The sequence below is a fragment of the Pagrus major genome, chromosome 15 (assembly GCF_040436345.1).
Source record: "Pagrus major chromosome 15, Pma_NU_1.0".
In the NCBI taxonomy this organism is placed as follows: domain Eukaryota; kingdom Metazoa; phylum Chordata; class Actinopteri; order Spariformes; family Sparidae; genus Pagrus; species Pagrus major.
The window spans coordinates 6,741,989-6,766,386 of NC_133229.1; the positions used below are offsets into that span (position 1 = coordinate 6,741,989).

The 24,398-nt window shown below is 43.1% G+C and overlaps 1 protein-coding gene across 1 annotated transcript in view; it reads left to right on the forward strand.

Annotated features, from left to right (window-relative positions):
- The window catches only part of lzts2a (leucine zipper, putative tumor suppressor 2a), a 50,364-nt gene that overhangs the window by 18,711 nt on the left and 7,255 nt on the right, over positions 1–24,398 (forward strand). The window contains exons 2-3 of the mRNA XM_073482521.1: positions 4,913–5,027; positions 23,420–24,073. Of these exons, the coding sequence (XP_073338622.1) occupies positions 23,453–24,073 (621 nt within the window). The 5' untranslated portion in view covers positions 4,913–5,027; positions 23,420–23,452. The remainder of the gene's footprint in view (positions 1–4,912; positions 5,028–23,419; positions 24,074–24,398) is intronic.

Sequence of the window (24,398 nt, forward strand, 5' to 3'; positions counted from 1 at the left end):
TTGTTTCAGCTGCTTAAATGTGAAGATTTTCTCTGTTTCATATGAATTTGATATATCTGGGTTTTGGACTGTTGGTCTGACAAAAGAAGACATCTGAGGATGTCACGGTGGACTTTCATTATATTCTGACATGATATAAACAAACAATAAGAAATCATGGTTCATCAAGAAAGTAATTGGCAGTTTAATTGCATCCCTACTTATTTTGTTTTTAAACTGCTTCTCGTGACAAGTGACAGATGACAAGTTTAGCCCCCTCTTCAACCCCTAGATTTGTCTATAGTATGTGTTCATGTGTCTGTCATTCTTTCAGGACTCAGCTGAACATTTCCCTCCCTGGGTTCATTCTGCAGGAGTCACCTTGGCTCAGGTTTAGCCACGCCTTCTGTGTGACGGCAGCTACTTTCTCCTTCACCCTCCGTTCCTCCTCCCTCATCAGTACAGCAGTGAAACACAGCAGAGTCCTGGAGTAACCCAATCACTGTAACGTTCGCGGCACAGTGATTAACAAAGTGACGCCACAGCGAACAGGCTCCATAACCTTAATAACACCCCAGAGCTGAAGTTAATACTGCAGCACCCTGTGGGAGTGCGACCTCAAATCGTGGTGTCGTTGTCCTCACTTAAAGTGTGGGTCCCTGCGGTGAGGACATATGCTGCGTTAGCGATGTAATCTATCCACCAGTGATCTAAAGGATTAAAATCTCGATCTAATCTGCACCCATGGGTTCACATCAGCCCATCATACAGGGTGAGATGTCATCTGTTGATTAGAGAGAGTGCACGGAAAGACGTATGTGTGTATGTATGACTGTGTGCGTGTGTGCATGACTGTGTGTGTGTGTGCATTAGCTGCAGAGATCATTACAGCATCACAGGTCAGGTCTTTTGGCCTCGAGGTAGATTTTATGAAAATTAAAATGATGTAAAGCTGACCATAATCGCGCAGAGGTCAGATCTACATTTTTATATGTGCATATATAGTACGTGTGTGTGTGTGTGCATACGGTTCAGTACGTGTATGTATGTGTCTGTATGTGTCTGTATTTGCAAATCACTGTTTATATAACCTTCTGTAAACAGATATCTGAATATGAATGCAGAATCTGTAGGCAATGGACATGATTCTGGTATTGGAGACGTTCTGTGTTCCGGTTGTAGTCCGAGTGGCATTGACCAAAAACTTTTGAGCAGCTTTGGTTGCATTCAGGTAAACAGTCCATGTGGACAGTAAAACAGGCATAACATATTGTGATCTCTGAACCAGTCAGCTATCATCTGACAATGATGTAGCCTTTTATAAATAATTTTCTGCATTCTGTTTTTAAATAATGACTGGTGCACGGAAGAGGAAGTCTTCACAAGGATATCCGTTATCCAAATATCCACTGCTGGCTATGCCAGAACCCCGAAACATCGCCTGATTGCTGTTTTTATTCATCTTTTCCTGATTAATAGTAGTTTTGTCTCCAAATCCACATTTTGATTTAACTTGCGATTATAAGGTCACAGTACGATTTTTGTTTTTTAAAAAATGTTCAGTGCTTACAGCTTTGTCATTGTTAGATTATCATATATGGATGTCATTTACATGTTCAAATTCTTCTTTAAAAAGATAGCTGTAATGTACTACGAAGGTTTGACTTTCCTGGTGTGCTTTTGTAGCTTAGGGTTTGTTCAAGTAAAAAAATAAATATTCACCCATAACTTACTGTATACCACCCTTTGGGGATTCCACAATAAACAACAAAATATAGAATTTCACTTTGTTGAAAATTTCGGTTTTCTTAAATTTGTCCCGAGCAAACCCTCTTCCCAAACCAAACAATAAAAGATCTTTGAACTAGAAAATGAACCCAACATCTGCAACGCTTCGAGTTACCTGGTATCAGTCAGTTGATCGTCTTCGTACACACAAGATAATTGTCTGGAAGTGCAGATGTAGTAGGCGGGGTTGAAGAGATAAAAATGAATAATAATTTGACAATAATGATCATTTAAATTGCTCATTTCAGTCAGTTTTTAATTAAGAATTATAATAGTGACACCCCTAATTATTGTCTCGGCAGTTTGTTCCAGACTGAAATGTCTGAACAGCTGTTGGATGGATTGCTGTGAAATTTTATACAAACATTCGAGGTGGCTAAAGAAAAAATCGTATTGATCCCCTGACTATTTAGAGAGGGTGGGGGTATCTGAATAAACTTAACCCCCACCCTGTTATCTCACCATCCCCCGCACCTGTCCCCCAAGGAAGACCCTGACCATCTGTCCTCCTGGGGGGTCTCAGTTAGGGCATGTTGTCTTTACCCCATGATTATCTTCATATGATCAGGCCGTGTCTCACTGGAGTTCATTGTAACAACTATGAGGCACATGGCCGTCAAATCAGGCCTCAAACGGCTGAACACAATAATCATCTAATAGCGGAAATCCCAGATCCTGATTGCCACTTTAATCAGTCGTACCTGAACCCTAAAGCCCAGCTGACCTCTAGATTTCATGGAAATTGACTTTGTGAGACTTTCTGTTGACGGACCAACACGTGATTTAAGTGCATGTTTGTTTGAGCCTCTTATAGACATCAGCTATCTCCGAGCTATAAGGAAATCTAGAGGTTAATCAATAATCATGTTTTACGCTTTCATTTGTCAGAGTAAAATGGATTGCATTCATTTAGTTTAAAAGGTTATGCATTATGTTCTGTTGTCCAAATGATATTAGCATTCTTGTAGCATCTGTACAGCCGGTGATGTTTGATGGAGGCTGGAGTAAAGGTTGAACTTCTTTTGTTTGGTGGACGGGAAAACAAGGCGCTCCGACGTTTCTCTACCTTATAATCTGGGATAATGTCATTAAAACAGGTATGCATGTGGGACCCAAATGACATTAGCCTTTTTTGTACAAAGAAAAAATCTGTCAGTGTGACAGTCCATGTATTCCTACAGTCCGTCTCTCTGTGACAATAGCTGCAAAAGAGCTTGATCAGCATCTGTTCGTGGCTCCTGAAAGCAGCTCGAAAACTCAGCCTGGCAGCCGGGCAATGTGGCAGGACTGACCCCTGCACTGGGACGCTGGGGCCAAAATCAATAATGGTATCGTATCACTTATCAGACTGTAACAAGTTGACTGATTACCTCATCGGCTGCTTGTATAGAGAGTGGAGAGGTGGTGGGGAGGAAGCAAAGAGAAAGGAGGGGTGAGATCAGGCGATAAAAAAAAGCATAAATGAAAAAGGGAGGCTGAATTAGCATTTCTCGAAAGAAGAAAAATCCCTCCAATGTACAAACAGAAGAAAAGAGCTTATGTTACAAGGTTCCTTTGACTAAATCCTTCCACTATAATTTATATTATAAAGTTACCATAAGATATTTACACACTTGAATTTTTCAGGCTTTTTTCCACTCAGCTCAGCTCAGAGATTTGTTTTGATTAACTTGTAGAAAGCCAGAAAAACACAATATAAGCTAATTCGGGATATTACATAAATCAGTATACAGTATCACCAAGCTCGACTGCACGTCCTCCTCCTTTTTGTATTTTTCCTCTTTCAATGAGACGCAGTTTGGTCGTTGTTGGTTCACACATGCAGATTAGAGTTTCTAGCCAAAAAATGTACATTATATTTTTCATGGTAGGATCATGTGATGCTTGGTGTTTCTGGTTGTATTTTTCATTGCATGTGGATGCTTGTTCAGGCACCAGTTGTTCCAGGAAAGACTTGTGAAGTGTGATTTAGATCTAACTTATAGTCTGGCTTTAGATGGACTTCTAAATTTATCAGTTGCACAAAGCTGCCTAAAACGCTTTGTAACTTTGTTTTGAGAAGGGTTGTATGCATAAATATTACCATTATTATTATTGTCGAGTCTTGACTATGTTAAGTAGAACTAATTTGCTATGAATTCTGAGTAAATTAAGGCTTCAGGCTAAAAAACATGGCTGACCACGCAACCACATAAGAACACTCAGCTCCCTTCACTATAGTTAAGTTACTGCAGACTCTCAAAGTTCTTTCCCTTCTCTGTCACTGATTGTTACCATGGAAAGCTTGACATAAGTCAGTCTTGTTTGGGGATGGTAAGGGGCACTTTGTGTCTCTATTTGGCAGTGGACAGTAGAGAGATGACAGGAAATGAGGAGAACGAGAGGTGAGGGATGTCACGCAACAAAGATCTCCAGCTGGAGTCGAACAAGGGATACTGCGTTTCATGTTTGGCTCCATAACCATCGATAATTATCACTAACCCTGTATATAAAGATGGATAACATGATAGCTCATTAAAAGTGAAGCCAAAAAGACTTGGTCGCCCCCTGGTGGCTGTCTGCAGTACAGTCCATAACCCCTCCCCCTCCGTTTTCGCAGATGGGACTTGATGGGCCAAACTAAACATTGAATATTGACATTTTTTCCAAAAATGGTTTCTGTCACTTTGGTAAGTCATTTTCACACTGATGTATGTTAAAGTGTCGGGCCGTTGATCAATACCGGACAGTCCATAATTTCAGCTCATTGTTAAGCTGCTTTACTTTATCGTTTTGTTTCACTGTTGCTGCTAGCTCCAAAAACCCACCTGCCACAGCAGACAGACACAGTTGGGAACTAGCCAGTGAATATATTGGAACATTGAGCAGCTAAAGAGTGAGATATTTTTCTCAGGAGTTGGTAGAGACCAAACACAGAGCTAAAAGAGAGTGAATATTGAACTCAAGTTTGTCATGTGGCAAGAGAGACATGACTCTAAATGATGATATTTTTGCTACGTAACTGTTGGATGGGCAAATAAGCGGCTGCATGCTTAAAATGTTGTTGCTCCTTCCCCCATGTGGCCAAAAAAGCAGTCGTTGCAGTTTTTATTATGTTGTTAATGTTGCCAACAGATCAACATTAACACTCTTTGTTTTCCTTCAGGTCAGAGTGCAGAAGGAGAGGCTGAAGGAGGCGCGAGGTCCTGTGATGAGAACCCTCTGCCATTTCCCCGTCTCCCCCAGACCTCCAGGAGGAGTACGCTGGGCGACACTCTGAGGTAAAGAAGCACACAAAAAATAAAAAAGCCCTCTGCAGACAAAACCCTTCTCTGACGACGCTGACCTTCAGTATGTGCTGACTCAGACGTCCCCCACTCTTCCCACTTCTCTTGTTCTCTCTCTCTCCCGCCCTCTCCGTGTTGGTCTTTTTCCTCTGCTGTCTTTCGGGGAGTCTGGGACATTGATCAATGGTCTGACTTGGTGGTTTGGGCTCAGTTTGGAGTGACCCGCCGTGGTCGCTTTGTCACACAGAAACACACACATTTATGGTAATGGGGGTCTTGGCCTCCCTCTTTGAAGTGTCCGGTTAGGGATCGGGTTTGGAGATGGATGGCAGTTGGAGTGTGTGACACAGGGAGGAGGGAGTAGAGGAGGAGGAGATGAGGGGTCAAGGGGGCAGGAATTTGCGGCTGAGCCCGTGTTGTTCCATACGGCAGCCGGGTGACAGCAGAGGAGTCGAGGAAGGAGTGTTTGTTTACTTCTGCCACAAATCTAATTTTCTCTACACTCCCTGTTTCACAACACATAATACATAGTGTTACCTCCTTTAAACTCTGTAGTGTCTGACTCGATGGACAACAAAAGTTCTTGTTTGTTTTGTTTTTGAGCAGCCACACAGCTCTGAACACTGACATCAGCTCCTTATCATTTCTCTCAGCTGAAGGCCTCACAGTGAAGGGCAGTGTTTGTATGATATGTGTGGTGATAATAATGTGTGGTCAACAAAGCGGCAGCTGTCCTCTCTTCTTTCCACCGTCTCCATTACAGATCTGCTGTCTCGTCTGCTTCTGTCTTTCCTTTAGTCCGGCTCAGCCTGTCCCAGCCCAGCTGTCCATTTCCTTCATTAGCTGTCCCACAACGATACCCACCGCCTGCTCCAGCAAGGTCACTTTCAGAATACAAAGGACTCCGTTAAGTCCTTATTTTTGTTTGATACAAGTTGAAGCAGCACTAACCCATATTTTTACGTTGACCGTGGTCAAAAAGACTATGTCATGTGAAAGAGATCCCTTGTTATAATGAAGGTACAGATTATTATCACCTGACAGCAGTGCAGTTCCCATCAGAGCATTTTAGCTTCTTTCAGCTCTTGCTCAGAAGCGCCAATAGATTCAGACACATTTTTTCATTTGCTCCATTTCTGCTAAAGGAAGTAAAGAGAGGATTTAATCTGACCTGATGTCACCTCATCCACCACTGATATCAGATTAAAAAAGATGGTGCTTGGCACAATGTTTCAGAGAGCGATACCTAGCTTATCATGTGTTGCAGCAGTATATTAACTTGTAGTGTTCTCATGTTGCTGGAATGTCTAACTTCAATATAATACCTTGAAAAATATTGATATTCAATAGGGATAAAATGATAGGAGAGTGAAAAAAAGCTGCTAGTACCACTGTATCAATACTGCAAAAAATGTAAACTGTTTGAAATATTCAGAATCGATAAGTATCAATATTTTGATATTTTTGACAACATAATTAGCTTGATGTGTCTGTGGTGAAAAACTCTGATGCTTAACTTGTTATCAAAGTTATTTGTTGTTGGCACTATAGGACTGACCCAAAAGCTTTTGAAGCCTCCGCGCTGCCATAGTAATCAACGTCAAAATCAGTATTCGAATGCTGGGTTGCACTGTGAGAAATGGAGCTCCTCTGTGGCGTTTAAACAGTCACAAAATCCATGCACATATAAGCCAGGGGCACACGTGTGATATGAGTGGATACAACAGTATTTGTGAGAGGGTGAGAGGGTAGGATCACAGCGTTACATTCATGTTTACTTCAACATACACGTTTTCAACACATTGTTATGATGTAATGAGTTTTGTTGTCAAATTGTACAGACCTGGGATTTGTATTTACGACAGTGGTGTTGCACTCAGAAACTGTGGGGGGCGCCAAATCGCACAAAATGCTGATTTCTACGTAATGTTGCTTTTAACATCAACAACATTACAGAGTCAGAACACCTCCTTGTTGTTGACACACTTGAGGTCATTAGCTGAACAGCTGAAGAGCCAGACATTTCCCTAGGGGGTTGATAAAGACAAAAACAAAGCTAAAAGGTAATTGATTTGAGTTAAATTCATCAGGTGGCCAGACAGACGACTTCAAATGAATGATAATGCTGCTCCCATTCAGCTGAATGTGTGATCATGCAGGTGTTTGCTAGCACATTAACCAAGTGTTTTGGATGTCTCCAACACAGCTGATTCAAATGATCAGCTCATTATTAAGCTCAGCTGAAGTCTGATAACGACCCATTTATTTGAATCATGTGTGAGAAACATTTAAAACATGCAGGGCAGGGGACCACATGACCAGGATTTAAAAGCACTCAATAAAACTAATATCATGTCAATTTACAGCTTGTTGCACTGCCCCCAAGTGCCCAAAAAGCCAGTGAATGTCGGTTTATCATGTTTAATACTGTAAAAACTTGAGTGTGGTATTCTTCTTCCCTCTAAACATCCACTTATTAAACATGTTTAAACGTCTCTCCCTACTCGGGTCCCGTTCAACCTCCCACTCCGTGCTGACTCATGAGAGGGTTCAACATTTTGCACTAAACCAATGGACACAGTTGGTAAGTTATTATTGTTACCTGTTCGCAGGCTGAAATAGAAACTCTTGCTGACTCACACACAGACACACACACGCTCGCTGTCACACACACACACACACACACACACACACACACCCACACAGAAGACTCAAAAGCTTTCTGGTGTTGTATTTTCAGCGTGGAGAGGTGGGCTGTGTTAATGGCAGTAAAGTGCCAAGTCAGAGAGCAGAAGTGAACTTTCTTCTCACTTGTTAGACCGCTGTGGGACTCAGAGGGAGGTACAGGGAAGTTCCAGTAAAGAGAGAGAAAAGACACGCACACACACATGCACACAGACACACACACACACACAAACCCTTGTCCTCCAGCATTACTCAGCCCTCCTACTGGTTTTCCATGGAAGCACACAACAATAAACCTGATAGTTAGTGTGGTGTGTGTGTTTGTGTGTGTGTGTGTGATTTATAAATAGCGTGGTGCTTACACAATTAATGGATAAATCAAATGAAGAATAAACGGAAAAACAATAGAACAATTTAACTGTTCTGATAATCGTTTGCAGCCATGCCAGCGGCCCTGTGAGGCTGCGCTCAGACACAGCTGTGCTTTGAGTAAAATGCCAACATCAGTCTGCTAACATGCTCAAAATGACAGTTGGTGTTTTCCATACGCATTTGCTGGCTCGGCTTGACTCAGTTTGACTCATGACAGGGATTTGCATTTCCTTTACAGCAGGGATACGTGCTGGAAGGTGCATCCTCAACTGATTACACGCTTGTACCCTCAGTGCTATCGAAGAATAGCCTCGAACAAAGCCCCTCTAATTAAATCAACATGTTTTATTTCCTCATAATACGTCACAATAAAAGTCCCTGTTGGCTAGTTATTTAAAAGCTTTTATTATAGAGCAGCAACATCAGGAAATGCTGGGTTTTCACCAGCAGTAACTTAACACGACTTTTGAAACAGCTGCAAACAAACACGATAAAACGGTAAAGCAGGGATGCAGGAGAGAAACTGAACTCACCTCACCACAGCGGCCTAGGGATCGGATCCGACCTGGGCCCTTTACTGCATGTCAAACCCATCCACCCATTTGAACATTACAAATGTCAACCTCCTTGTTGTGCTAGAAGAAAGGTCAGGGGATCACCAGAGTCATTAGGTTCATCATCCAGCTGTTGTTGAGATATTTCAATCTCTTCTTTGTTTTATATCACTTTGAATGTAACAACCTTGGGTTTTGGGCTGTTGGTCGGGCACAGCACTAGAACAATAGATACTTTGATCTCCTTTAGATGCATAGTTATTTAAAGAGAAACTTCCTGAGAAGGAAAGATCTCACTGTTCAAACTCTTGACTACTCGTGTCCACACTGAGGCCAAAACCTTCGAAGAGAGATCACAAGCAGAGGGGGTTCATCAAGGTTGGGAGCCACTGAATCAGATTGAATGGTAGAAACGATCGACTTACTGATAATGAAAAGAATCTGTCTCGACAGCTCCAACACATCACTCATTCGTTCCCTGCACACCTTCTTCTGCACAATAGAGCATGGGGAGTGTGCGACGATGAGCAGAAACATGTTATGTAATTTACCCCATCTGAGTGAATGACCCACCCCCTCCCTCTCTGTATCGGCTGCAGCTCTTGATGTATTCAGTGTTGTTTGATAATTGCACAACTGGGTGTAAGTGTGCTGTTATATAGCCTGAGGATAGATTCTGAAAATTGAGGATGAGAGGTTCCCCTGACGGCCGCTTTCACACACATCATCCAAAAAGAAGTAGTGAAAGGCAACTGAAAAAAATGTTCAGTCTGACGCAGAATTGTGTCGATGCAGCGTGTGAAAGAGAAGAAGGGGATGGATGAAGCTCGGGCTAAAAAGAGAAGGGGGAGGAGAGAGAGGCAGAGTGTGTGTGTGTGTGTGTGTGTTTGTGTGTGTGTGTGTGTGTGTGTGTGTGTGTGTTAAAAGAGGGAAACTAGAGGCAGGGGGCTGGCAGACAAAAGTGAGAGAGTTGAGGGAGGAATGAGAAGGAGGAGGAGGAGGGGGAGGCGGTGCTAAGGCAGACAGCAGGGAAGGAAAGCTGAGAAGAGGAACAGTGGAGTGAAGTGAGAAGAGAGAGGAGGAGGAGGAGGACAGGACAGGACAGGAAAATAAGGGGGCTTCCATTTGAAAGTCCTCGTGTTGGGATATGAAGTCCTGGTGCGGAGCAGAGGCAACGGCAGGAAGCTGGAGCGTTGTGGAGAAGAGGTAGACAACTGGGACAAGAAGAGAAGAGGAAAATCTGAGACTGGAGTGATTTTCACTTTTTTTTTTTTTTTTTTTTTCCAAGAGAGACGGAGACAAGTGGAGGCAGCGATGCAGGGCTCCAACTGGGGTGAGTGTGGAGAGAGAGTGTTTGTGTCTGCAGAAGTGTGTGCCTTAAATTCTCCAAACTCTCTCTCTCTCTCTCTCTCTCTCTTTAGCCTGTTCTTTATCCCAGTTTGGCTTCGTTTACATGAAATTTGCTCGAGGGAGACTGTATTCATGAGCGCCTCGGGCCAGTGTGAAGCCACTTAAGAGGGTGTCAGTTGCGGAAACGCCAGTAATAGAAGGTGTGTAACGGAAAGAGTTCGAGACAAAAGTTGCTCGGCAGCCACGTTCAAAGGGAAACACTGATTTCAGCAGGATTGGAAACTAGTTGAGAAAAGCCAGAAAGTTGATGAGGACCTCTAAAATGTGCTTTAACTGAGATATGATTGGCGAGATGCTTGGTTTTTCGAGTAGCTAACTGGCATTGGCTTAAAGTTAGTTTTCTAAGACTCTGTCTGCTCTCAGTGACCCTGGAGACTTTTGTCCTGCACAAGCAGAAACAGCTTGGATCTGTTGAGCTGGGATGATGAGTTTTTGGTGCCCAGGTTTTCTAATCCTGACCCAGGTTAATCTGCTCATTACAGACTGTTGAGGGTATTGATCTGAAATTTCAGCCTTTAAGAAAAGCTGTCCCAGCCTCTGGACAGTTGGCCTAGAGCAGGAAAACGGAGGAGGAGGAGGAGGAGGAGGAGGAGGAGGAGGAGGAGGAGGAAGGTGTTATTCAATCTGTCTGCACGCACACTCACACTGAAGATCATGAGGCACCAGACAATTAGGCCGCATCTCAGAAGTGTGACCGTACAAAACATGTTTTCATCCAGAAGACTCAAAGGGAATCTTTGTGATTCTTTTGATGACGAAGCACTCTGAGAGACGCACTGTTTCTCCTCTGTCTTCCTGACGCGTGTAATTAGAAGACTCCTCGTGCGCCCTGGGCCGCATATTGTAGTTTCTCATCAACTTTGTTATGGCCCACGAGTGATGTGTCAGCAGATATGTTTATAGTTGGAGCAGTTAGAGGAGCCGTCCATTCACTCGACTCTTTGTAGTAGCTGTCTGTCTGACCGTGTCATGTTGAGGTTTCGTTTGAGAGCACGCCGGAGAGAAGGCTGTAATTACCCAGGCTGGATTGTGACCGAGTTTAGGAGGAGTGACGTTTCTCTCCATAAACACTGCAGCTGTAAACGGGCAGGTGTCGAGACGTTAACGTCAAGTTTCACTGGAGGGGTGACGTGGAGGGGAGAGAGAGGGGGGACAAGGATGAGGGTTACCTCATCAGCTCTGAACAAAACAAATGAGGTAAATGTGTGTCACGTGCTGCAGGTTACATACGTAACCCTTTCCAGCCCTGTTGACTCATGCCTCCTGTATGTGTGTCTACAGCATTTAAAGATAGTAAAGTAACTCCAAATGAATCGAAATGAGACCTTTTTTTACTCTTTTCCTCCTTTTTCGTCCTCTTCCTTTTAGGGTTATGTTCTGATAGCCAGCTCCATTTTGGATTTGGCTCCACATCTAACGAATCCATCATTCAAGTTCTCTCTTCAGCCCCTTTTTTCACATAACTTGCGCAATAGCGACACAATGAAGACACTTCTTTATGGTGACAACCAACGACAGCATAATGGCGCTCCTGTGTGTTATTTTTAGATAACATGCTGGTGTTTAGTGAGCAAAAGAGTTGTCACGTGTTTGCATCCAGTGTGACGTTCACATACGTGTTACATAGCACTTTCTAAACAATAACAATGGCATAACATGGCCCAAACTAAAATTTATCATCCCTATTATATGACAGTTGATCTTGTCTCTGCTCCGAGGGTGAAGGGTGTCCCGTACCTCGTTTTCTCCCAGACATTTTCGGTTGCTGCTCTTCTTTGAGTTTGCTGCTAACTGCTGCTAGGTCGTCCATGGTCGTATGTTTTATCTTGAATGGAGGGGCAGAATAATGGGAGAATAATGAATTCCTGGCTTGACAAGCTGTGTAAAGGAGCTGCGTCTCTTTCTGGCACTAAAAGCATCTGCAAAGAAAAAAAAACACTGGTGATACACAACAAAACAACTGCGAAATGCCGTATTTGCAGGTGGGTACTCACGACAAAGGGGAGTGCCTTGCTCAAATATTAATCGTCCATTATATTAAAGTTAGAACTTGTGGCCTCTCAGAACTTAGGAAAGACGAGTTCTCCTCCTTCGCCAACAACAACAGTTCAGTTAACTTTAAGTGCATTGTCAGAGCAGAAACATCTGCAATTTATTGAGTTGATATTTGCTAAAAATTAAAGTTTAATAAGTAACATTTCAAATGTGTTGTTTTTATTTCTGCAGCTGTAGGACAGCTGTCCAGTGAGGAGGATGTTGTGTCATTGATGAATCCACAGAGCAGTGACAAAATATGTGATGAAAGCAGAATCTCTTTGCTTTAGGTATGGGTTAGGGTGAAATAAAAACACAACATATGTTCTAACAAACATGTCTTTGTTCGCCATCAAGCAAACTACACGAAAAGATTTGACGGAGGATTCGAAACTGCATTCAATTCCTCCCGTCAAGCTAAATGTCGTGCCAGGTATTTACGTAAAGCCTCTCGCTGAGAAGCATGGTGAAACACTGAAGGAGGGAGACAGAAACACAGGAAGACCGAGAGACAGTGAGAGATTAGAAGTCGGCCTGGCTTCTCCTCAGTTTGCTGAATGAGTGTTTTCCATGCCAGTCTCTCCCCCCCCATCTTTCTCGAGTTTACAGCGGCACGGACAGTGTGTCTCACTGTGTCTGCACATGTGCTTCTTTGCCCTGTCAGATATTTTCTCAGATGAGTGGAAGTGAATTATACATCGAGGCTGGCACAGTTAAAACTGAGGCGTCGCTGCTTATGTAATAGCTGCTGTGAAACTCATTTGCCTGGCTGTTTTTAGTAGCAGTGTGTGTGGGTGTGGGTGGCATTGTGTGTGTTATATTCAGGTTCGGCTATGATCAGTGATTTCACACTGAAGCTGTCACACCTTTGCTGAGACGTTTCAGATATCGTGGCCTACTTTTCCTCGCTGAAGTCTGGTAGTAAGTAAAGCGCTCTCTGACAATCCTGTCACTGCCCCCTCCTCTCCTCGCTCTGTCTCACATTATGGGTCACATTGTCAGTCAGTGTTGTTGCTTTCAGTGTGAGATAACAGGCCCCTTCTCTCTGCTCTCTGCCCTCTGTTAAACTGAAACAATGGCCCTCCACTGTTCATACAGCCTGAAGCAGCAGGGGGGAGGAAGGGAAGTTGAGGAGGGAAAACTTTACTCTTCTCTCCTCATTTGGGACAATGAGGAGTCAGAACAGCCAGGATTTTCCAGAATGTTCTCCAATGAAGACAAAATGACCTGCTCCTACACTGATAAGAAATCATAGCTGCCCCAATGACTGTATCAACTCAAAGAGTTAAGGCTGAGTTGGTCATTGATCCTGACAAACAGTAGTCCACTGGCCAGACTAATCCCCGTGTCTCTACCGCTGGCATTCTTGGTATTTCCAGTGTCTGCGGGTCTGACCACTGACCGCCGTTGGATAACTGTCAGTGGCTGGAAAATCTCCTGGAAAATCCAACATTTGGAACGGACTAGGAATGTCAGTCAGATCTTCCCCCTTTCCACATACTGTTACCTCGGTTTCCTCCTATGCACGCTGACTGTACAACACTATGCAGCTATACTATAGTGCTGTTTAGGGCCACTTTACAAACCCAATGCTTTTTGGTCAGATTAATAACAATTTATTTACCTAATATTTATTATTTGATGAGATAGTTCCTGATTTAACTTTTTAAAGGAATATACCGAATCACCACGACGTCATGCAAACAACAGCAGTCAGGTCCTGGTAGACAACTGCAGGTTGATTTGGACTGGGGAGAACTGAGAACTGGCAAACTTGTTTATTTTCTGTTGTCATTTTCAGCCGTACCTGCAACATTTAAAGGTACTATGTAAGAATTCAATTCAGTTATATCTTGTGACAGCGCTGTGATTATGATCTGGTTAGTTTAGACACAAAAAACACTTGTTCAAGCTTAGGAAAAGATCTTGTTTTGGCTGGAGAAGTCTCCACTTCCTGTCAGAAATAACCAGTTTTTGTAGCCACACACATGGCGGAAAATTGTCCTGAGGTCTCCTTAAAAATATCCAGTAGTTTCATGCTTACAAATGTCTAATGGTAGGCATTTCAGCCTCGCAAAATGTGCGTGCAATTTTAGTTTCTCTCTGTGGATGAACTGATAGGACAACTGATGAATAAAGCTGCACATTGTAAAAGTAACACACTGGACCCATAAATAAGCAAGTGATTGACAGCTTGTGTCCCCAAATGCCCATGGTGTTTTCACAGGGCTGTGTCACTACTCTCATGTCATCCAATTTCAATAGATTGCTGGCTGCTCTCTCTGTCAACCCCCACGGGGAGTTTTTCTCTGCAGTTACATGTGTGTGTGACAGAGAAAGAGAGAAAAAGAAAATCGCAGCTTCGGTCACCCCGCTCTCCAGCAGCCTCTCACGTCTGAATCGAGGCCAGATGCTTTGAGATGCTAAAGAGCCAACCTGTCTGCTGTCAGAGTGTCTGACATACACAAAACTCACTCTCTCATTCACCTATTCACTCCCTCATTCTTCCCTCCTTCCTTTTCCCACTCCTCCTGACTCTCTATCTCATGCAAAAATGTGGGCCTCAGCTGCCATTACTTCCAAACAGAGGGAGAAGCTAAAGTCTGCAACAGCAACAAGTTGGTTGTAAAAGAGAAGAAGGGGGAAAAAAACTGGACTGTGAAGGGACCTGTTGCCAATTACTCCTGCACGGACACTTTTTAGAAACCTTATTTCTCCTTTTGTGTCACCACTGAAAACCTGCTTTAATAAAGTCAGAGCTCTGCAGCAGCCTGCACGCAAGAACTCACAACTTTTGTTCAGCTACAATGTCAACCATGTTACTTTGCCAAAGAGGACAATATCTCTCTCTCTGGTTTGAGTGAAAAGAGACTTGGCACCGAGGCGATGGGTTAATGAGGACTGAGTAGGTTTGCATGCATTCAGCAATCACACTGAGACTTAAAAGCCGAGCCATGTGGGGGAAGGTGACAGTGAGCAGCCACTCAGACAGACAGTCATTGTGTAGGAATGGAGGCATATTATAACCTCAGGTCTTCTGGCAAAACATTAAAAGGCTCCTCTCATTTTACAGTGGAGTAGGCTGACTTCACTCCAATACCATTTTCTTGCCTGTTTGAAGTTTTATTGTGGAGTTTCAGTGAGTAGATGCGTGACAAATAAATGGGGGAGTGGATTAGGTGTGGACTGATTGCCTTGCTGAGGTATTGTGTGTGTCAGTGTGCTGCTGCCTTGCCTGTACTTGTGGATTTTCTTTTGTTAGCAGCCGACCAGGATTATTGTGACTCACCTAGCCTGTTGATTTTCTCTCTCTCTCTCTGTCTGACTGTCTTTCTCACAATCTCCATCCACTGGGATCACTTGTCTCCGGATTAATCAAGGCCACCCAGGCTCCGTGTAGCAAAGTGGAATATTTCTGCTGGTCTGAACAAGCTCTCAACTCAAGTTGGAAAACTGTTTGGGTACCACTGATACTGTTTTTATGATCAGTGAAAGTCTGCTGGGCGGTGGCCACCCATTAATGAAACGTTGCATGAAGGCATTTTTTATGAATGCTTCCCATTATCGCTCACATGCTTATACCCTCGCCCATACAGTGCCTGCACTGATCTGACAATTTTATACTTTCCACCTGTTGCTCTCGTCTTCACACTGGCTTTCCCCTCGGTTAGTCACGCTGTGGTGTTGCTGTTAAAGAAGGGGCACATGAAAATCTAGCCGCACAGACCAGCGAGCAGGGAGTCGTAGGAAAGAAAGGGGGGATGGAAAAGGGAAGGGTGACGGGAGGGCAGAGGAGCAATAATACAGCACAGGAAGCAAGGAAGCGAGGAAAGGAAAGGGATGTGGGTGAAAATAGTCAGGTACAGGAAAAGGGATGAAAGTGGTCAAAAATGGCGCTTTGTCAGGAAGATGTCACCTTTACCAATATTATCATTATTCTTTGTTACTTAATGTTTTAGTATCTTTCAGCTCAATGTTTTGGTTTGCTCTCACTACTGTTGTCGTTTTCACCAGCGGCAGGCAACAGACAAAGCTAGCGATTAGCTGGTGAACTTTAAGGAGAATATCGTGAGGTGATTGATAAGTTTATTGCCGAAGGTAGAAGAATTCCAGAAAACCTAGCACATTTATTTTGCAACATAGTCCCAGGGCTCCAGACTAATTATTCACACTGGTTGCATTGGTGTACCTAACTTAAGGTGCACTAGCACATAATTTAGGTGCACCCAATAATATAGTTTAACTTAATTTATTTAAACATTATGTAAATGAATGTAAACAGGAAAAAAGGTGGACATACATGTTTTACTTCTTTTAAATCAAACGCAACAAGAAATGGTGATAATCTCTTTTGTTTATAGAATAAACCATTTATAGAATTATAAAATAAACCATTTCTTGGCATACTGGTGCGACCAATAAAAATGTTTAATCACATTTGACAGACATCACACCCTGGGGCCCTGAGTCCCCTCCCACATTTCCTTCTTTGCAGAAGTCAAAATCTTGGACAACCAGTGAGCTCCTTCTTCATCTTGGGGAAGAGCAAGTAGTCTGAGGGTGTCAAACCAGGTGAATAGGGCAGGTGTTCGAAGTGTTCAGATCAGTATTCCTGGATGGCAGCCATCGCCACCGTGGACTTGTAGGCTTTTCCATTTTCTCAGAGAGTGCTGAGTTGCAATTTTCAATTACCTGAAACAGAAATGCCACAAAAGGTATTAACTTTTGAAAAATTCTGCATAATTACATAAAAAGATGAACTGCACATGGACGGAAGGAACTTAAGGAGTTCGTGGAGACCAAAAACGGAGCTAAAAGAGAGTTAATATTGGACTTACATGTGTTGGGCAGCCTCCATATACATGATGCCAAATGAAAGCTAATGTTGCTCCTTGTCTGCTGGATGTGTAAATAAGCAACTGTAAAGCTAAAATGTTTGTCATATTAACTTTAGAAGGTGATAACATGTCAGTGTTGTATCCCAAAAAATAACTGAATGCAGGTTAAAGTCAGACGGATTTACAGGAGATTTAAAGTTTTAATTTAGTAATATTGAGTTAGAATTCCAAACATTTGTTTGGTTCCAGCTTCTCCAATTTTAGGATTTGCTGTTTTTCTTCATTATATATTGTAAAATGAGCACCTTTGGGTATTTTAAGGTGTCTCATCTGGCTGTTACATGGAGCCATAACCTCTCTGGTTTTACAGGACTGAGGTCACTTCAGCTTAGTTTGTTCACATCAGCTGAAACTCCTGGAAATACATACAGCCTTAGCCAAAGGGCCACAGTTTCGATTTCAGCTCCCACTTTTCTCACTACTTTTATCCTTAAGGCATCTAAAAGAAGCAGACGTGGGGAAGGAGGATGATAAAATAGAGAAAAGAAAACTGACACAAGTAATGTGTCTGGTGCTCAGCAGTAGAGGAGATGGTTTAGATGGGAAATGATGTCTGCCTTCACTTTAGATTTTCCTGCTTGGAGATCTTAAGGTACTCAGACCTCGGTGTCTGTCTGCTGGCCAAATAATGACCAAACAGGATTAAAGATGCCCAGTGTTCCCAGGAGCTCAGGCGGCCTCTTTCGAGCCTCTCTTTGGACTACCTGGTATTGGAATTCCCCCTAAACCCCCCACCATCACCCCCACCCTGCCTGCTTTTGTGTTCTCGCCCCTGAACCCACTTCTTTCTCTTCTGAACTTATTCTCACTATTTTAACTCCGTCCTGAGCCCAGCAGAGTCTCCGGAACAGCTCGGAGGTTGCGTGTGATTGCAAAGGGTGATCTGCTGCTGCGGAATAATGGGCTTCCTCTCCGGGGTAATACTGGCGTTATTAACAGACTTATCATAACGGGATTATTTCCCCGTCACAGACCCCACTTCTGGATCTTGTTAGAGAGCTACCTGGGAATCTCTTTCTTCTGTCAGTCCTGCTCTTACTCATCCCGGGCCAGTTGGTAGCATGCGGAGGGTAAACTCCCACAATCACTTGGTGTATTTACAGTTCCTGTCAGAAGCCATTCAGCAGTATTTAATCGTTTTTGAGCATCAGGATGCGAGGTAAAATAGCCTCAGGTTGACCCCATAATAGCTAGCTGCAACACTATTGGAGTTTATTTTTGAACGTCGAATCAAATGCCTCGCAGTGAGAAACGCCTCATGAAAGACTATCAGAATGATTTGAGGCACTTGAGATGTTTTCTATTTTTAGTGACGATGACTGGCTTTTCTCTGTGCTGCTGACAGCAGAGGAGGATGCATGTAATGAGGAAGGTGGAGGAAGCGGCGAGGGAAGATGGAGGGATGGTAAAAAGTATTTTCACTTTGTCAAAGGAGTGCAGCCACGAAGGGGCGGAGAGGAGGGCTTCAATAACTTTAAGAAACAACCAGTGAGCAACATCAGAGGGGGAAATTAGCTTTTGGGATTTGTTGCCCGAGTAGCCAGAACAAAACCAGACCCTTGGAGGTCACAGGGGTGGGAGGAAGGAATCAGACCAGCTCCCCTCCACTCATCAGGGGGTCACAGGGTTAGGGCCGGGTGGAGGGGGGAGGAGGGGTCATGGTTGACGTTCTCAGAGGGTTGTTAATTCTATTATCCCTGCCTGAGAGGTCCTTGTCGGGGCTGGGAGTGGAGAAGAGGTGGGACCGGCTTGATAAAAGGTGAAAGGAGGTTGTGAGGCGTGATTATTTTGGCATGGGCAGTGATCACATACCACACATATCTTTATCTCCTTGACTCATGCGCACTCAGGAAGTCGGTCTCCTCTCTTTGACTCCCCCTCACTCCCTGTCACGCTCTCACAGAGCTGCTCACAGTTTAGTCAACATGGAGTCAACTGGCAAGAATTGAACCACCCTGCTGACTGATCATTAACGATTAATTAACCAGCCCTAGATGTTTTCTGTCCTCGATTCCCATGTAGTGCTGGATGTTAAAACCTAAGATCACAATTATCATCACAATTCTCCTTTTTTTGCAGTAACTTCTGATTGACAGTAAAAGTTTTACATTCTTGCTGCCACCCTGGGCTCCTAAACCCTCCACACTCTAAATTTTCACATCCAATGCATACATCTTTAAGGTTCTGGATGCATGTCATTAAACCAAGTGCAACTAGCAGCAAAGAAGGCTGACTGTTGCGTTGCCCCACATCAGCCAAAAAGCTGCACTTGAACACACTGCAAAGGCTACAGTCGACTGCCAACAAGCTCGTACGTTCTGCGCCTACATGAAAAGGAAATGCCTCTCTGCTGATATACAAACATATATCAATAATACAGGTTCTTCTGATCAAGAATATGTCTGATAAACGTTGCAAATTGGACTGGTGAAAAGGCAGGGATGAAAAATAAGGAACCATGGATGTTACAGCGACAGGCTCAAGGGGCTTTTCTTTGTGTACGGGTTCGCTCAGCCAATCAGAGTGATTTCTCTCCCCGACGGGCTCCGTCACAGATTCTACATGCTCAATCGGCCAAAAAGCCGCAGACAAGGGTTGACTAATGCCAACTACAGCCACAGACGCTCACCGATGGCAAAAAGGCAAAAGTTTTTATCCCTGGCTGCAGTGGCACGGGGGGATAATAGGGACTTTTAAACAGTAACACCTGAAAGGCATTAATAGAGATGTTTTGCATTGAAGTTCAAATCTTGCATACGTTGTCACCTCTGCACACCTGGCCAGTCACAGTACTGCACGCAATGGGTGTTTGGTAGAACTACAAGAATTGCTGAACTAAAAGCATCAGTATGATTCAAACAAAGTGCTCCTTGGATCGTTGAAAAGCATCTGAAAACCCTTACACCAGCAACTTCTGACAAAACCAAGTATCTGTAAGTATCTTGTCATTTTAAACATACTGATGCCTTTAGTCCAACAACTTTTTTATCTTTCCCAAACAGCAACGAGTAACCATGCACACTATAGGCTGTAAGTAGCCTAGTGTGCAGAGGTTAGAAAATAAGGCAAGATTTGATCTTCAACACCATGATGCCTTTAAGGACAGACAGAAAGTTATTTGTACAGTTTATCTCCCTTTAGTGAGGCTATTTGACTTTGAGGTTTGAAGGTTTAAACACTTTTGCCACTTTGGGTCGGATGACACTTTGTACAAACCAGTTTGATTCAACAGTACTCCAGGGGGTGTTTCAAATGGTCCAATAACCACTTCATTTGGAGCATACTAAACACACTGAGGCCCCTCAGCTACCAGAAGAGAAGCTGGTGTTTGCAATGTTGTGCTGTTCTTTCATGTGTTTTGTTTGTTTGTGAATCTAAAAGAGTTTGCAGCACATATATTTCAGAGGAATCTGATACTAAACTGCAATCTGATCCAAGCGTTTGGTTAAATATTGCTCCTCTTGTTCATCTTCCCCTCTGTCTGTCACTCCAGTGTCTTGTTGGGAATATTTACACAACTTTAGATCATCAGACTCTTTCTGTATTCAGTGCTTACTTGAATGATGTGCTGTTGATGCATCTAATCTTTTTGTGTGTGTACGTGCACATCACTGAGTGTCAGTCTGTATGATTGTGTTAGTCCTGGCAGACTGTGTGCAGCCATAGCTGGCATGGATTATTCCACTTGGCCAGACGGATTTGGGCTTGGCACGACAGGCTGAGGATATGTGTCCCCTCTCGATCCCCGCAGGCAACTAACACTGATAATACTATCTCCAAATGGAGGACTTAATCTGCTGCCTCCTATTGTGTTAATAATATGTATCCATGTTTCTCATCCTAAAAATAGTGCAGTGGCCAAGTGAGGCTATTATTCGTTATTTCTTCAAAGAGTTTTTGATAGGCATGTGAGCATCGTGATCATAAAACAGTGAAGTGAGTCGTTTTCAAACCCCTTTAGAAGTAACACACAAGATGAGTGCTCACCAGGTTCAGTCAGGGACATTCAGGAAAATCACAGAGCAGCTGCAGATGGTGATGACCGTGACTCATCCTGTCTGTTCCATCCTCAGTCTTTTTACTAAATCCATCCTCTTTTTCCTCTTCCTGCCTCGTTAGTGACACTCACAATTAGCAGCGGCGTCACCATAGATATGAAGTGTATATAATAAGCGATGAGCCTTCACTGGAGGGGTGGGTGGCTCTGGGGATGTGCCCTTCTGGGAGAAATGTTTCAAATAAACAGATGTAAATGGCAGCAGGCCTAAAATCAATAGATAATTTGGCTTTATGATTGTTTTAATTGTAATAAGTTTGTATGTTAAGTAAATCTGTCACATTTTAACGATGCAAATACTGAAGATTATGTGTTTATTGATTTTATTATAAACAATTTAAGGATAATGATAACATGATTAGCCCTGTAATTCACAGCTGACAGTGTAGCTGTTTACCACATAATGAGTCTCATTCACGTTCATGTATTTGTAACACTTGAATGAGAAGCTAACCACAAATCACCTTAACAGCTGTCAGCATCCTGCATTAATGTTTAATGTTTGTCTCAAGTCTAATACATCTACAGTAGGAAGAGTACAGGTGTAAATAATAAAGGTAATGATGGCTGAACTCATTTAGTTGCTTCAGTTTCAGTATTCTGCATCCAGTCACACTGTTGTGTGTTACTGAGATCGATGATGTTATTGGTAACATCTGTGCTTTTCTTGCTATGACCAATCAAAATGTCTGCGGTGTGCCTTGTTTTCTGCTGAACCTGCACTAGAAAACAAAATAAAAAATGAATATAAGTTTCAATAAATCGTATGTAATAAATCATCATACAAGGCACAGAGAAATATTACTGTTATTAGTAGTATTTTTGTCAGTAAGATGCTGTCATGTATAATATAGTATTAAAATATTACTTTGGTAAAAATGTATCTTCAATTATTGATATCAAATGTACTTAAGTATTAAAAGTAAATAAGTCATACACATTTTTACATGTATTCAACATTTTTCTGATTTCAGAAATCTCCAGATTTCCAGAATCAGTCAGTTGCCAGTAAAATAAATTGCTTTCATAAAAATACACTACTTTGTTATCTTCATAGTAACTGAAGTTATCAAGTTATCAAGTAAATGTAGTGAGTAAAAAGTACAACACTGGCCTCTAAAATAAAGTGGAGTAGAAGTATAAGTAGAAAATGGAAATACTCAAAATAGAAGTACTGTCCTTGAGTAGATGTACTTAGGCACAGTGATCCTTTGAGCTAAATGTTAATGTCTGCATGCTAATATGTTAGCAGGTATTTTCACCCTTTTTAGTTTAGTGTCTTAGCATGCAACATTTACTAATGCACACTGGAGCCACAGCTCCCATTCATTTCATCACCAAACTACAGGTCTTCATCAGGCTAGTTCAAAAATCTGAACTCACCACTGAATTATGAAAGAAGAAAAATCATGGCTGAGCTTTAAAAACATTGTCATCACTTATTATTTATAGCATGCTCTATGTTCATCTGTATAGTTGTTACTACTACTTACGCAGTTTGACTTGCAGCAGAGGAAAAGAACAGGTATAATGTTAACGATGGCGCGTTGTTTTCAGTCTTAACAGTGACTCCAGCCATCATTAGCATGATTACTGACACCTGTGTTTGATGAGCCATACTGTCCACTGTTATAAAGATCTACTGTAGTTACATTCTTGTTTCTCACTGTCCTGTGAAGCTTGGTCCCTCACTGGAAACATGCGAAACAGATAACAGGGAGAACATGATTGAATAGTAAACTTGATTAAATTTTTTAGCTTTAAACCAGCTGGTGATCAGTAACAGCTCAGAATTCTTCTTCTTGTGTCTTAACCGTCATTTCTTTATGTTGAAGGCTGTGCAGCAGTCTTTGCTGGGTCCTAGTGCCAGCCTTTTTTTGTCTATGTCCTCAGTCTATGTCGATTTTTGCATAATTAATCAGTCAGAAATGGCAGAATAAATTATTTGGGAGAACTGTATTAAATTTTAGCAGGGCCATAAACTTGGTCATGGCAGCATTTGGAAGAAGGTATTATGGCTTATGAATTTTAAATGAAAAACCTTGTACGCATGGAAGCAGTTCTCCAACTCAGGCGGCTGTAGCTCATTCTATAGAGGACTTGGCTCGTTCTAGCCCAGCATGGACCACCAGTCAATATGGAGTATGGAGTGGCAGCTATAAAGGTGCAAGGTCCCCTCTGGGCCACTGCAGAGGTGCCCCTGAGCAATGCACAATACCACTATCTACTCAGGCAACTGCGCTATTCAGCAGACCCAAACCAAAGATCTGTGTGTAAAATCACTAACCATATTATTCAGAGAGCGAGTATAATAGTCACATCTGTTGCATGAATGTATGAATTAAAAGTGTCGTCTGTTTTTCTCTCTCTCATCAGAGTGCGTGGTGTGTCTGACGCTGTCGGGGTGCCATGGCTCTGGTTCAGGCACTACCTGTGACCGTGACTGACCACCCCAATCCAGGTCTCGACGTCCAGCAGTGCCGACCATTATCATCCCACTCCCCCTCAGGCCCCTGCCCTGGCCCCTGTGGGCCCTGCAGCTCCGGGACAGCCATGGGTTCTGTCAGCAGTCTCATATCAGGCCGGACGTACCAGGAGAGACACTGCCGGGCCGCCAGCGAATTCGCCACCAAGTCACGCCGCTCCACACCGGCTACCAGCTGCTTCCGGCTCCAGGATAACACCCTCCGCAGTGGGAGCTCCTTGGAACAGCTACTGGTTATCAGCAACCAAACGCAGCCCCAGGCCCAGGTTCTGCCTCCTCCACTGCCCACCAAGAAGCAGCCACGGCCTGGGAACACTGCCGGAGCAGGCGGTGGAACGGTTGCTGGAGCAGTAGGTGGCGGCACTAATGGAAACTTTGGGCATGTGAGCGATGAGGTTGTGGTTGGAGACTGGAACGACAACGTGGTGCTGGCAGCTACAAGCCCCTACAGTGACTCGGAGGACCAAAGGGACAACAGGACACTGAACGGAAACATTGGAGGGCCTCCTCCCAAACTCATACCAGTGTCTGGACAGTTAGAGAAGGTGAGGAGTCGGAGATTGTAGAACTAGGCCGATAAATCGTTGAGACTGTTATAATTAGCTTATTGCAGATGTATCTGTATCAGTGAATAGGGAGGAAAAGAAATAATGATAATAACAACAATCATTTCAAGAAAAAGGTGGGTAACTAGTCATCACAATTTGTCTTCACACCCTCTCAATGACAATTTAATCTTTTAGATGCGTGGATGGGAGCCGGTGTTTGCCTCCAGTTAAATAATATCCATCTGCGCACTAGAAGGGTTAAAAATGTTATCGTGTTATTTGGAAACTGGTTAGCAGGAGATCAGAGCCTCTGACTCTAAAC